We start from the raw sequence: 15,374 nt of genomic DNA, 5'->3' as shown, positions 1-15,374 counted from the left end.
TATTTTTCTCTCTTTCTCACTACTTTTTTTTTTTCCTCTCATGCTTTTTATCTTGTTTTTCTTGTTGGACGTACGGAAATTTCTCCTAATCACCAGCTTTTTTCCTTTGTATATCTTCTCTCAATTCCAATATTTCCTTCCTCCTTCTTCACTTCCTTTTTTCGTCTAATCTGTTTCTAACAAAATCTTTCCTGTTTGTCACCTCTCCAACTTGAGACCTACCTTCTATGACTTTTCTTGAGGTCGTTTCATTCCCTGCAGTCTGTTTTTACTCTTACATCTGCAGTCTTCATCTTTAAGAGCCTTTTCACTGGTGTCCATCAGTAACCAAATATTCTTAAAAACAAACCAAAACAAAGCAAGGACTGGTGACTAGGAAGCTTGTTCCAACTTGCTCTCAATTCAAGTTCTGAAATGTTGTCCTTTCCTTCACCTCTGCTGCTTCTTCTCAGGTTGGTCCAGCTGGCAAAACCCTGACCCTCACAACCCTCTCCTCCATCTCTCCGCACCCCCCCTCCTCCAACCCTTCCTTGTGCTCTTCCCTCTATCTCCATCTGCCAGCCCCCTGTCATCTTCCACACTCAGGGTTTTGTTTTGCTGCAGTGGCCCTGGCTCCTCTGGCTCCTAACATCCTCTTTGATCCATCAAAGCTGGAAGAAGCATAGCAAATGGATAATGCACAGCTCTCTCCTCTCAACGCACAGCTTTAGAGCTGTGGGCTCAAACAGGGATAACTTAGGGGTGAGGCAGCAAACTTGGTATGTTATAACTGTAAGAAGTGGGTATGTGAGGGCAGTGTGTTTGGGATATGATTCAATATTTCTGTGAGCAAATACTTACAGGTTAACATTACTTCAATGCTTTTAATAGTTTCTCTGCCTAATGCATTGCATTAAAACGTCATCAACTAACACTTAAATAATATAGAACTATCCAAAAGTAACCCCTACTGCACTCATATTCTACAAAAATATGAGTATATGAAGAAAGAAAAATATATATAAGGAAGCACTTTTGGTTTGGCACGGCAGGGGAGTAAACTGTGGACAAAGGTTGCTAACTCTGGAAAACCAACTGCATTTTTTCATATTATATTGTTACTTAAGAGATGGGCCAAGGCATCATAAAAATCAAAGCATTTAAGGTCCAACAGTTTATTGCCGGAAAAGTCATGAAATGGTAGAACCAAAGCTGGATTGCTTTTTTGGATTTTTGTAGGTGGGCAGGTTATCTAAGCAGCAAGAATTTGAAGATGCACCCAAACCAAAGCCCAGTTCTAATTCCTTTATTCTTGAAGGTTAGTTAAGTGTCAGTTTTCTTACTGAGATCAGTGAGGACTGCATTACTATTACTCCTTAATCCCTAATAGAAAGGGGGTACCACACCTCTACATAATGAAAGAATATGCCCAAGGAAAGGGTTTGAGATTCCTGAGTCCTGAAACATGATAGCAGGTATGGCTGTGAGCAAACCTAACAATTACAACCAACCTAGATCCTCATTAGACCATGTGTGCTGTGCTCCCTGGTTACATATGAGTGCTGCACTTAATGTAGCATTTCTTTTGATGATCAGCTTGAGGCCAAACAGTCTCCTCATTCCTCCAACCCCCTTGGGAGAGTCAATCAGATGAAAGCTGCAAAGAATCAGCAGTGAAGGTCAATGCTGGCCAAGACCTTTGGTGCTTTTATCATTAACATCATCAGAGAATGAGTTCAAGAACAAAAAGGAGCCTTGACATGAAATTAAACATGTGTTTTTAGCAGTGATGGAACAGGTGTGTCAGCATCACTGAAGCACATCCAAATAAAATGGTTGTAATAAAGCAAAAGCACAGAAGGAGTTCCCCAAATTCTGTGGTGATTCATCCAGTTGGACATGATCTAATTACAGAAACTTCAGCTCCTCTCAAACAAGCTTTATGGTTGTTGTATTAAAGACACAAACTACTGAAAGATAGTTATTCTTTAGAATAACTACATAAATAACTAAATTAAAGACTTACAAATCTCAAGGCGGTACTGGTCATGCTTGCCAGCAATTTGAGCTATGTGGTATAATCTTTGTCTTACACCTGTTTTATGTCACAGCTAAAATTCCACAGAGATAAATGGTTGAAGGAAAGTATGCTAAAAGCTGTCAGAGCCAAAAAAAAAAAAAAAAATACTGAGCAAAAATGTTTTTATTCCCCACTAAAACTACAAGGCTGCCAATCCCAAAGTTGTGTTTTTGGCACAATGTCACGGCCACCTGCTGAATAAAGTCATTCTGTGGAAGGAAATTACTGGCGGCTCTTTCTCCTACTGTGTGTACCGTACTGTTTAATGAGGTAAGGAGAGCAATTTTGTTCTAGATGATAGAAACTCTACTTAACTGACTGAAGTTGTGCTTGAATATCCCATTTAGGGCAATGTTCGGAGGGTCATTTGTCACAAGGGTTATATTGTAAGACGGCAGGGAGATGACAGTAGTAGTACTTAATGTGTTTCACTTAATTACTTCTCTTCTATGTGCTCACAGCTAAATTTTTAAGACCTTGAGTTTAACTTTTTCAATGTCAGTCAGGAAATCAGGCATGCACAAACCTGCAGGACTCGTTTTATGAAAGTTCTGAGAGATACCTGCACAGCTTAGCCATATAGCAGTCTTTCAAATGCACCCTAAATGTCTAATGCCTCTTAATCATGACAAGGTGGGTTTCATGAGAAAACCAGAAAGCACTGAGCCTAACTCAGGGGAGCCTCAAAGCTGCAGCTAAGCAGAAACAACACATACTAGTCAAGTGAAACATTTACATCCAGCAGACTTAGAAGTCCAATATTGTATTCCTCTCTATGTGAGGCCAGATAATCTTTCTTCCTTTTTAAATGTTCTCACTGTTCAACACTTTTTCCTCTCTTGGTCTTGTTCTCACACTTTCTTTTAACCCCAAAAGGAGAAGCAGAGGTCTCTGTCTCATTTAGTTTTTGCTCCAAGCAGCTGTGAGGGAGGCTGACGAAATTGGGGGTCACATGGCTCCCTGTGGTGGAGTTTTATGATCAAGAGGGATGAAATTCCCTGCTATAGAGTTAAGGGTTTCGGCCACAACAATTATAATACTGTTCAAGAGTCTTGAGACACCTTTTAGTGCCAGGAAAACAGGAAACAGGAGCAGCATTGTATTGAAACATGAGCAAATATAAATATGAATACAGTTAAAGGCAAAAAGTGGATTCATGCAATTCTAAATGGGTTGAAAGTCAAGCTGTTTCTTCTTTAGATGCTGGCTTTCTTTTTTCAAGATGATCCTTTACTGCTTTGATAATGCTGAGGTCTGGGCTCTGGGAAGGATTTGTAACTCTATCAGTGTAGTTTTTCACCTATTTTTAGTCCAGTTCTTAATTAATTTGACACAACTCAGTCTTTTCTCTCTGTTTCCCTTCCTATAGAGTTACTTCTTGAAAGCCAGCCAACCTGATGAGGTTTTTTCAGTAGATGGATTTTCTTTTTTTCTAATCACCTTGTTGGAAAAAAAAATACTATTTTATTCCAGTCCAGCTCTGCCATGTTTAGCATTTGTGTTTCTACAACTCAAGAAAAGTTTCTTAGCAACAGGCTGCTGATGTAAAAGTGCCTGAAGAATTGGCTCGTTGCTAAGTTGTCCATTATGTGTCGACACACCGTGGTTCATCTCTTGGGTTAGGTCCCTTTTTTATGCCTGATTAGGATAGGTTAAATTTGCAAACAAAAAGAAAGAAAAATACAGAACTCTGAAAATGTTCAGGTAAAATGTCTGGAATTAAAATTAGTAAAACAGCCAACATTTAAAGAAAAACTTTGAAAAACTCAGAAAGCTTATAAAACAATTACGCAAAATCTCTGAAAAACATATGAAATTTTGGATATTTTGGAAAACATTAAGGGGTGGCTCCACTACACTGTTTGGAAAATACTAATATGAATGTACAGATGGTGCTTGGGTATGGAAGGTGCACGCTCAAAGCCAAATCACAAACACACCATGGGATTCTCATCCAACCATTTTCTTCTTCCTCCAAAGCCAAACAAGCTCTGAAAGTCTGAACCCAAATAAAAATAAACAGGAACAAATAAACAAAGCAGGAAGACTCGGTTCATGATGAGCCTGGGAGTCATCAGCAAAGAAATCTCCTGTAACCCAGCTGATACGGGGCCATTATCCCAGAGCTTCTCTCGCTGCCTCCATGTCTATTCTTTGTGGTGAAGCTGCATCTCTGTCAATCATCCCGCTGATGAGTGGGCACACTCACAAAGTTCCCTCCTCTTTCTATATTTTCAGCAGTGTTTACATGATGCACAGAATAGCATTTGGATTTTTCAGACAAGCATTGTCAACAGCTGCTGTAGGGCCCGTTTCATTTTGTAGTATACCACAGCTCACAAACAAGACGTCACTGTGGTCCAAGTCTTTATTCTCTCCCTGTGATTTCTTTTCTTTTTTTGTTTCATCCCATTGAGGCCTGATGAGATGCATATAAGGAACAGAGCAGAAACCCAGAGAGACAGGAATACCACATTATTCACACACAAGGGAAAGAAAGTTAGTAAAAAAAAATAAATTGGAAAGATCTTTATCAGTAGGTGGGAGCTAGACTGCTGAAAATAAAATCCAGTGTGTCCAGTAAATGTTTGACTCAGGACAGCTCAAACCCACTGGCCAATTAGTGCAGCTTATGTTCCCGCTTGTACACATGCACACACACATGCAACCACCCACCCACCCATATACACACACACACACAGTGAATTGGCTTAGACCCAACTTGGCTAAGTTAGCTGTCATGCTTATGGTTTTAACTCTCATCAACACTGCTCACTCACTTGTTCCTTCACTTGCATAGCCTGTGCTGGATACACACACAAACACACACACAGATGTGCACACACGGCTTAAACTCAAAACACGCCAGCCTATCTCAGCAATTACCAGGGCTGTCTGTGATAAAGTGGGGTCTCTTTTAGTCAGAAGAGACAGTCATGGTCCTTGTAATGCTAAACGTTACATTTGCATCTTGTTACTCTGAATGAGTCACGCAGACTACACAAGTATTTGGTGAAGTGCTGGGTTGGTGGGAGGGAAACCAGAGGTCTGGGCTAATGGCCACAAAAATGACTGTGATTCCCCCCAAAACAACCTACTGAAACAATTAGGAAAGCTGCTTACAGGACATTGTTGGAATGAATTATATGGATACATACATGCTGTCTTGTAAGCCTTAAAGCCCTTGACTACAAGGCAGCAGTGGTTTTGTTTTTATAGCAATGACTGACATATTCCTATGAAGATTTGACTAAGAGATTCCAGTTTGACAGGAAGTCTGTAGAGTAAAAGGGATGTTGGGGTCAGTTGCGATGTTAAAACTGCATGTTGGGAAAACACAGGACTATTGTCCACTTTCTCTACCATCTGATCTTAGAGCATGGTAAGAGTCACTCTGGAGCAAACTTAGAAAGGAAGGGAAGTTTGAATACATAATAGAAAAGAAAGAAGATTTTAAAAGTACTTTAATCTCTGATATATTTTTTGTCTGGTGTTTTCTTTACAAAAAAAAAATACAGAGCCTAGGGAGCGTGACTGTAAGTATAACTGTCCTGATGAAAGGGTTTTATGTTAGAGAAACATCAGCTGGGTTATGTTGCTCTGCCCACCACTGCATCCTCCCCAACTTCCACTCTATCTGTACTTGATTTTACATCCTCTTCTTTTGAAGAGAAGAGCCAGCAGTGTACAGAACACAGAGCTTAGTTTTGTGTATTTTGTCATGTTCAGTGGATAAGAGAACTGACAACGACAAACGAGGAGGACTCTCCATACGCTGAGGGAAAGCAGGGATTGTAATTACTGCGATACACGGCTCAGCACTGCCAACATAAGCCATCTGCAAGATGGCTTATCATTCAAACTTTTTTCCATGACCTGGAGAGATTAAATCTCTTTCTCTTTTCTGACTTATGCTCTGTATTATTATTTTTTTTTAAATAAGTGATGGGTTTTGGGGTGGATGTAGCTCAGGAGGTAATATGGTTGTATTTCATTTGGAAGATTGCTGGTTTGATCCCCAACTTCACCAGTTTATATATGCAAATATCTTTGGACAAGACATTAAACCCCACAGTCAGCTTACTGGCCGGTGATTTGTCTCTACATGACAGACAAAAGCTGAACCAAGATGTCAGGATTGACTTTTAAAACACATCCCAATATTATGTGTTTTTTCCCAGTTTCTTATATTCAGTCGAGATGTGTTCATGTTAAAGAAAGTTTATCAGATATGTGTTTTGTGTGGGATTTCACATGTATAATCACTGACTGTAACAATCATTCTTTAGTAGAGTAAGAACATAAGTAACTAATGTATTCTCCAACAACTGCTGCAATAAAAGATTAAATGTCTATATAGTCATTTTTTGGTGAATGTAGGTGTACAGCCACATGTTTGGCTTCTATGTGAGAGTTTCAGGTTTGATTCTTAGTCATGCACAAGTTCTTAGTTGTTAATCTTCAGCTGTCTGATTATTCATCCTGCAAACAACTTCTGCCTAATGAAGAGGAATAAATCACAACTCTTTTAAATTAAATAAATTATTTTGGCTTTTATCAGCCCATCGGTCAATCTAAATGTCCATCATATAACCAATAACATTTCAAGTCTTATGATCTGTAGACCAGTCTATCAGCACATCTGATCTCCTGTGTCATTGTGTATTAGTGGTGGTAAGAGTTAGACTGTAAGCTGAGCAGATACTCAAACATCCCATCGTGGAGTGCGTACCCCCCTCCCCCTAACCAGCGGAAATGCCTCTTCTTGCCTAATTAGACAGGCCAGTCAACTCGTTACGGGCTGCATTTTGCAAATTTTAATCCTTCCTCCTCCCACTGTTCCTTGCTTTCCCTCCTCCTCATATCTGTGTCCTTCCTCACTCAGCCTCCTCTCCATCTCTGCTACTGGGTCCCAGCCACTCTTCCTACCACCCCCCACGAGTTCCCAGTGGACTAAATTTTCCACTTGGGATCAAAGATACAGGGGAAACTATTCTCTGAGAGAAAACATGCTGAAATAAAACTGTTTATGGCCTTTTGTTGGTCTCTGTGAGAGAGTCTGTGTTTTTTAATAGCACAGAGATGAGCCAGCTGGAGGCAGTTGGCCTTGTGGGCAGAGATTAAGGAACAGACTGACAGGGGACAGGGAAAAGAAAACTGACTACCTATTACCGCCAACAATCCTGGGAAAGAAGTTTACGAAATGTGTGTGTGTTTGGGAGGGGGTTGGGTTTTTCCACAGAAATAGAGTGGATGTACTAACAGGATATTCAAAGTATGGTATAGAGATGATTTGTCACCAAGCTTACAGCAACACCAGCCAGATGGAGATGTGGTGAGAAAAGGATGGCTTACAGATGACAGACACAGTAGATACTCTTCGTTAAAGAGGGTAGATGTGGTTGATTCAAGCACAAAAACTTAAAAATCTGACTCAAATGCAAAAAACACCTTGAAGTTATAACACTGCTAAAACCCAGTTTAATGATTTACATTTTCAGAGACTGATGCCATCCCTTCCTATGATCCCCTGAACTCCCCCAACATATAAGGTTAGATAACAGCTAAGATGGACACAACAACCAGACCTCCACACCCTGCCTTATCTGACCTCTCCCTTCCTGGGTAGCAGTGATGGATATCGCTGTTTAACTCCTAGTCATCAACCACACATCAGACGATTCCCATACAACATCCTGCTCTTCCTCACTGAAATCTTTACGATGAATTAAGTTTATCCACAATTTCTATAAAAAGACAAATCGTTTTTCATGACTTTGTTTCTAAATGAGTTTCATAATATCTACTGAAGTTTAGGAAATGTCATTTTAACACTTAGAATGTTAACACTTTGCTTCTTTTGTCTATGAAAATTTATTAAAAAACAATGTACTCTATGTCCAAAGTTAATAAAAACAAACCTTAAGACACAACCAAGTTACATTTGGTAGTTAACTTAAAAACCGTTCCAGCTTTATGCTTGTACTAATGTGAATTTCCAGCTTGTTAGCTTATTTTGGAATAAAAACAGCCTGACTGTTGGGAGGTGACAACATTTTCCTGTTTTAAAGGTAACCAAATAAAACCTTTTTTTTTTCTTGTGAGACTACAAAGAAAACAGAAGAAAAGAGAAAAAATGAACTGTGGTTTTCTCTTTGGACAACACTGTGCTGTAATTTCGTTTCTAGCTTTGATGCTAAAATAAGCTAATCAGATATAGCTTCGAGTTTGTACCAGGTTTTAGAGTGGTACTGACCTCCTCATCAACCTCTGTAAAGCTGTTTTCATTCCAGATAAAAGTTATGTGAAAATGATAAGACCAGATGTCTGATGTGAAAAAAGCTTAACTTATTGTTGTATTATGAGGCACTTAAGTTTTAAACTGCATGCTAGTTTAGGACATGTAACACAAGCTGAACTCAAAGGCATTATTTGACTTTTTTCTTGTTTGTGTAGTTTCAAAGCCATCCTTTGATCTTTAAACTCATCTTCAAGACACTTGTCTCATCAGATAAAAGTCAGAGCACAGAGGGATGCTACAGGCATGAGACTTGTCTTTGCCACATGCCTTCGCCTTTGGCTTTCTCCTGCCTGCCAAGGTTCCCTACTTCTACCTCCCCCTTCGTCACTTTGGCCATGGCTGGCATTCTCCCCCTCTTCATCCCTCTGTTTATTCATTATACCATCCCTCCATCAATGACTCTTTCATAGAGGCAGCAGTGTGGGATTCGAGCAATGCTTGCAGCCTGTTCTGAGGAATGCAACTGAACAGCCTTTTTACTGACAAAAATCTTAAGATGTCTTCCCTCACAGAGCCACTATCATGTGTTGTTTCACACTTCAACTCGATAAGGCTATCAAAACAATCTGCTTAGCAACCCAGAGGAGCATTTACATGTTCATCCAAGTCCAGTGCACTCACATCTTTCTTTGGCTTTGGCTTTAACAATGAATCAGTGGGATTATGGTTGTTGTCAAGGAGATGACTTCATATGCAATCTGCAGCTAGTTATAGTCACAATGCAAACTAATTGAATAAATATTACCAGTATTTGCTGAGAAAAAATCATGTTTTCACTTCTACAGTTTTCTTTTTGTTTATATACAGTAGATATAAATATATATTAACATCTTAACAAAATATATAAATTAAATTAAATTAATAGAATATGAAATTTATGGTTGTTTCATGTGTTAATTTGAGTGGCACAAAATTACTTAGTAACTCCCCAAAAATATAAATAAACCACATGCTTCACAACGTTTTTATATCTCAGCTGAGCCTCCCTGACGATGATGCTTACCTTGGCCTCGCACTTCCTGTGGGCGGCTGTTTTGCATACTGAAGGAAACACGAGTCCAGAGGGAGACAAGTGAAAAAAATGTATAAATTAGTATTGTAAAAGGTGCAGAATCCACTTATTTATATCAACATGCAAACATATTTTAAAATGAACAAAATCTGTCTGCTTCTGTTGCATCTTTACGACATGACTCCCTGTAACCGGTCCCTGCATCCTCTGGGCAGTGTTTACACTGATTAGCCGACATATTCTCTTAGGTCATTTAGGGAACTGAGCTGTCAACACTTCGACATACCTCTGCAGAATGAGCCCACGTTGTCGACGCTCTGCCGACACACACTGCACTGCCGTCTCTTCTTGAAAGTCTTCTCCTTGAAGACGTGTGGCTCTCCTTTCCCTGCCTGCTTACAAACACACAACACACAGAGAAGTTTGACAACCAAGTTATACATTTGATACTGCTGTTGATAGTGCAGCCTTTAAACTACCTGCTCTCAGAAACCCTGAAATCTCTGTTTGACTGAGATCACTGTTTGACCTTGATCCCAGAGTTTGACTAAGCAAATGTGTAATGCCTTCTGAGTAATTTGACTGCTCTCATTCCTTCCAAGATAAAAACAAAGACAGAAACAAAGAAATAAGGAAATGCCTGAGTGATCATGAGGACTGTAATCATGACAGGAGCTTAGAATTATCAGCCTTAACCCATTTGTATGCTTGACCTGAGTGTATAGTTGTGTGTGTCTCTGAATGTACTGCATGTGTACAGCAGATACATCCATTCTCTACTCTCTTTGCCTTTTGAACCTCTATTCTGGTTGTGTAACTGTCTTCCAGTAATAATCCTTAAGGTTCCCACCCATACCCTTTTATAATCCAGTGTGTGTGTGTGTGTGTGCATGTGTAGATTTGTGAATGATAAAAAAATTAAGTTAAGAAAGCCAGACAAGGCAACTGCACAAGAAATTCAGCACCGTTTTGTCTGATGTTCACATTTTATGTGTGTGCGCTTAGTTGAATGTACAGCAGTATGTGTGGTAGTTATTCCCACCCAGTGCCTCTTCCTTTCCCAACACGGGATCAGACCCATAGGTGACAGGGCTTGATGTGACTCTGAACACTTTGAACATGAGAACACTAATGACCACAGGCTACAGTGCAAAGATATATAATAGAAGAGAGAAAGATATAGGTGGGGGGATATGAGAACAAACAATGTGCACTGTCATGCTAGAGACGGGCAGGTATCCAGTCAAAAGTGTAGGATTTGAGACTATTCTTTTACCAGACAGCACACATGACCACCACAAAACAACTATACATAAGAAAGTTATCACTCTGCTACTCCGTGTCCATCGCTTTATAAGATTTACATGTTAAACTTTTTATTCTGTCTGTGTGCTTTTCCTTTATGGTAAAAACAGAAAGAGGCTGTTTGCACACTTTTTCCATTATCCTGCCTTTCTGACGGTGTTCTGGGATTGGACTGTGTTTGGACAGCTGCCTGCCTGGCATCACGCTCTGCCAGCTGTAGTCAGCGGTTGCTCGCCTGATCCTGTGCAAGTGCAAGTTTGACCACAGCACCCTGGATGGTGGAGATGTACTGAGTGGGTGGTTCAGGGGATGTTACCAGTTATGTAATATGGTGGGTCTGGGTAATTGATGTTCCTCTCTTTACTAATGAAAGTTGAGCATTTCAAATCTTATAAGACTCATTCTTAGAATAAAAATTATGTTTCAAGCAAAAACTAGACTTAGTCTATTTACTGGAAAGTTGGTGGATCGATTCCAGGCTTCCCCTGGCTACATGAGTAGCAGTATGAGTGTGTGTGTGAATGGGCGAATGTGACATGTAAAGCGCTTTGAGTCGTCAACATGTGACTTGAAAAGAGCTATATAAGTACAGTCCATGTAAGAATTGTCGACTGTCATTCACGATAACAAACAAATCGTCATTAAAGCTTCATGTTTTCTTATCTTGATCCTGTTTTAATGAAGCTTTGATTTGGCACTCCTTTCCTACCTTTAAGCTTTGAGCTCCACTGACTTTTCCCATGACCAATCAAACTATCTTATGTAATTGACTAGAGCAGAGGAAAATAGATTTTAAGATTCATAATGTATTAACAACTTTGAAATAACCTATTCTTAACTAACTTTCCACTGACTTCCCCTGCACCTCTTCTGGCTTTCATACTGGATTATGCATTGACGTCAAAAGCAGCAAGCAAGTCGGCCATGAGTGGAGTTAGCACTAGCAGCTGGTGGTCTGATTCAGAGGTTCCCCATCTTTTTTCTTTTAAAACCCTCACCGTTATCTACCAAAACAGCTGAGTAATCTCTACAACTTTATTGAGTGATGTTTGTGACTGCCTGTTATGAGCTTGTGGTCAGGAACACAGAGCTGAATGTGAAACACAACCCTATTTAATATTCTCAAGGCTGTAGGAGAGTACCCCCAACACTCATGGGTCCTTCAATAAGTATACTACAGCATCAACAAAATGAGACATATTAGTGCAGATTGATGTTAAAGACATACAGAAAGTGCCACCAATGGAAATGTTTTGTGACACTTCATTTAATATAAAATCTGTACTCTAGTTGGTACATCAAGAGCACCTTTGTATTGCATACTTGGATATTTCACAAATTCATTGTTTTCCTACAGTTTCACAAAATGCAAGAGCACTTGTACATTTAATATACTTCTGTGTGCAGCACCTGTCTGTTGCCCTTTATTCTCACAAAGACTTTTGTCTTCTGTACCATCAAACAGGGCTGATCTGTACAATAGCAAATATGACTTTCACACATCAAGTTGTGAACTAATGATTTGGTAATTAATATGGAGCAGCAAGAAATTTAGCATTGAACCCAGATTTTTCTTTGGATTCTCCAGTGTTCCACAGAGAAGTAGCTAGGCATGATTTAGTTTATATACAAGGTTTTTATAATTTAATTTAAGAACTTCGGGGGCCGTACTACAATCCCTCCTGACTTACATCAACACAGACTGACACAGTTCACCAAAGCAAATTCTGAACAGGCAGAAAAAAATAAATGAATTGAGAAATTTTAACCTTAGCTTTGCAAATACGCGAGAATATACGCTCCCACAATCCTCGCTCAGTTGTCCTCATCTACACTTAATCCCCCCCCAACAAGTCATGTTACTTATGGAGCTCCTGACAATAAAGGACATCAAAATTCCTTATAAAGTTATTTTTGTATTTGTTTCAGTCTATAGTATGCAATCATTGTCACACACATGCACTGGTATACTCATGGGGCCAGCGATGTGTTTAAAAAAGCAACCAGTTACTGTCGGCTAAGCCACAGTGGTGATGTGGGCTGTGAGATAAACACATACTGGAGAGGCTGGCAGTATTCTTCCTCCTTCAAACACAATCAAGACCACTATATAATCCAACCACATGCAATCATGGTCAGATTGTGATACACAACTCTTGCCACTCATTGCTCTATAAGGTGTTGTAAAGTTGCTCCATACTGGTTCATTTAAGGGGACTGGAGGGTGAAACTGGCGGAGGTGAAACCACTCTATAAATCATAAAGCTGACAGCAAATGGTGTGCTTTGGCAATATTGAGTCCTTTGGGTTGAGGTCCCCTACAGTGTACCGTGTACCTACAAAAACCGTGTATTAAAATGAAAAAGGACAAATACAAATTATGTTTCAGGCAAAAACTAGACTCAGCTTAATGTTAACTTTTAGAGGTTCAAAATTTCTTCTTGAAAGCTGCAAATGGCAGCTGAGAAAACAGCTTAATCCCAAGGTTCATTTGAAAGAGAAAACATGTTTTTCAATCCCAGCCCTTCAAGTGCAACAGAAAACATCTGCACACTCACCAAATGCTCCAGACCAGCAAGTAAAAGGCCAAAAGGGTGAAGTAGTTTTGTCAGCTGTGATTATTGTTAATAATCTTCATGGCTTCACTGTTCAGACCAGGACTTTACTGCTCTTTTATCAGGTTCTAGCATCTCTTTCTGTCTGACTACTTTGATTAGGCTAAAGCTAGTTTAGATTTTCAGCTGGAATCATTTATCAGGTGTTAGTAGTGGATGCATTTTTCTACTTGTACAAAGACTATAGAACAACTGTTCCATATGTAAAGAACAGAAAGGTCAGAAAAGAAGTAGCATTAGCAAGATGAAAAAACTAGCTAAAGTTAAAAAGCATTAGCTAAAAAGGGACTACATTCAGTTAACTATTGTATGTATATGTTATCAAGTTATCTCTCATTACAAAAATGTTAAAATTTAAATTAACCAAATAAAATTTCAATTACTCATTCTGGATTTATACTAGCGAGGCATCTGCATGTGGTCGGTTACAGCATAGCTGACTCGAGTGTAGAGGGTTTGTGTTGTTTTGGTGTTGTGTTGCAGTTTCTCCTCCTAATCTGAAGGTGGCAGCAGAGGTGGTATCGGCCAGTAAACTCACCAGGTCTGAGTTCTTTTGATGATTCATTTCAGTTCCTGTAAGTATTTCTGTTTTAAAACAACAATGGAGTCCAGTACGATTCAGTGACTTTAGCTTGTAGAAGAAAACAAAGACATCCGGCTCTCATCAACTTGATCCACTGGGTGTTGTTTTTAAAAATGCTGGCTACTACACGAATTCCGTGAGAAGATCCAGAAATCCGGAAACTCGTAATCCCAAACTGACCAATCATAAGCGAGTACTTCTGCGTAGCTGTATGCGTAGCGGGGTGTGAGTCGGGCCTCCGTGGAGCTACGCAGCACCTACGGCAGTGATGCAGATGCCGCGCAAGTATAAATCCAGCCTTACTATGAGTAACTGAATAACTGAAGGGAAGGTAAAGCTCTGTCAACAACTTGGCTACATTATCTGCCAATTAGATGAGTAACGCTCAGTGTTCAGCCACCTTTGTTGTGGTCATTTCAGTAAACTTAGTGTCATTAGGTAAAGCACAATGCCTACAAACCTGGAGCGATTGAACCTTTTGTTATCAGTTTGTAAATCTGCAGTTGGAACAACTTTGGCAGCCTAGAAAACATGTAACAGATATATTTATCACAAAATACAAAACACAGTGGTGCCCAAGTAGTGCCAAAAATAGAGAAATTCTCTGAGATGGCAACATAGCTGCCAAACCATGAATGGTGCACTATTTACTCCAAAATAAGTTTGCTTTTGTAACTGTAACCGTACATTTTTGTTGTTTTTGAATATCAAATCCTTACAATTTACAAAGTAAAAACCAATGTCTATATTCTCCAATGAAATCAATGCCTCTACACACATCTACAAGATCTTTTTTTGCCAAATCATCTGTGTCAAAAGTTGTTTATATGGAGCAAAACTTTCATGTCAACATTTTTAGATAGAAGTCTTGTGTCAACAACATCACAAAGGAAAACAGAGGTATAATCTCTGCATCACGTGAACAATTATGTAAACCAACATATTTCTAAAAGTTACTATTACACTTTTTCTCATGAGATTGGGTACAATTCAATTATAGACCAATTTCAGTGTTTTCATTTATATAATATTAAGTTTTAAGATTTATTTGTGTAATTATTATAAAAAAAAAAAAAAAGTCCAGACGATTTCATTATATGCCAAGGTATCAAGAGGAAAATAGCACATTAACAACTGAATTAAAGAGTACATATTATATGCTAACTGAGTTTAAAATCTGTTCTACTGAAATACTCAGCTCAACTTGGTGGTCCAGCAGTGGAAACCAGAGTGAAGGAGGTTTACAGCTTTGTGGAAGATTTCTACAGAAAACAGCTGGTAGAGTCTGAATGCATGAGCACTAAAAACAACCTGTAATGCAGAGTCAGTCCTCAGGATAGTAATTACTGTCACCACTGTAATGGATAAAAAACATCTTCCTCTGGTAAAACATGTGGAATTTAATGTTTAGTACTCTGGGCTATTAAAGAAGCTGTTAATGGTGAGATCGCTGCAGCTGCCTGTAAACAGCTGCAACAAATAATAAGCTATAAATTAAT

The 15,374-nt window shown here is 39.2% G+C and overlaps 1 protein-coding gene across 6 annotated transcripts in view; it reads right to left on the bottom strand.

Annotated features, from left to right (window-relative positions):
* tns2a (tensin 2a) overlaps window positions 1-15,374 on the bottom strand; it is a 54,112-nt gene that overhangs the window by 23,884 nt on the left and 14,854 nt on the right. For 4 of the 6 annotated variants that reach the window (XM_042003798.1, XM_042003800.1, XM_042003801.1 and 1 more), the window contains exons 2-3: window positions 9,659-9,767; window positions 9,364-9,401 (exon numbers count right to left, since the gene is read on the bottom strand). In XM_042003798.1, the coding sequence (XP_041859732.1) occupies window positions 9,364-9,401; window positions 9,659-9,767 (147 nt within the window). The remainder of the gene's footprint in view (window positions 1-9,363; window positions 9,402-9,658; window positions 9,768-15,374) is intronic. The other 2 variants (XM_042003799.1, XM_042003803.1) reach the window with 1 other exon arrangement.

Source organism: Melanotaenia boesemani, chromosome 13 (assembly GCF_017639745.1).
Source record: "Melanotaenia boesemani isolate fMelBoe1 chromosome 13, fMelBoe1.pri, whole genome shotgun sequence".
In the NCBI taxonomy this organism is placed as follows: Eukaryota; Metazoa; Chordata; class Actinopteri; order Atheriniformes; family Melanotaeniidae; genus Melanotaenia; species Melanotaenia boesemani.
This window is presented reverse-complemented; position numbering and strand designations above follow the sequence as displayed.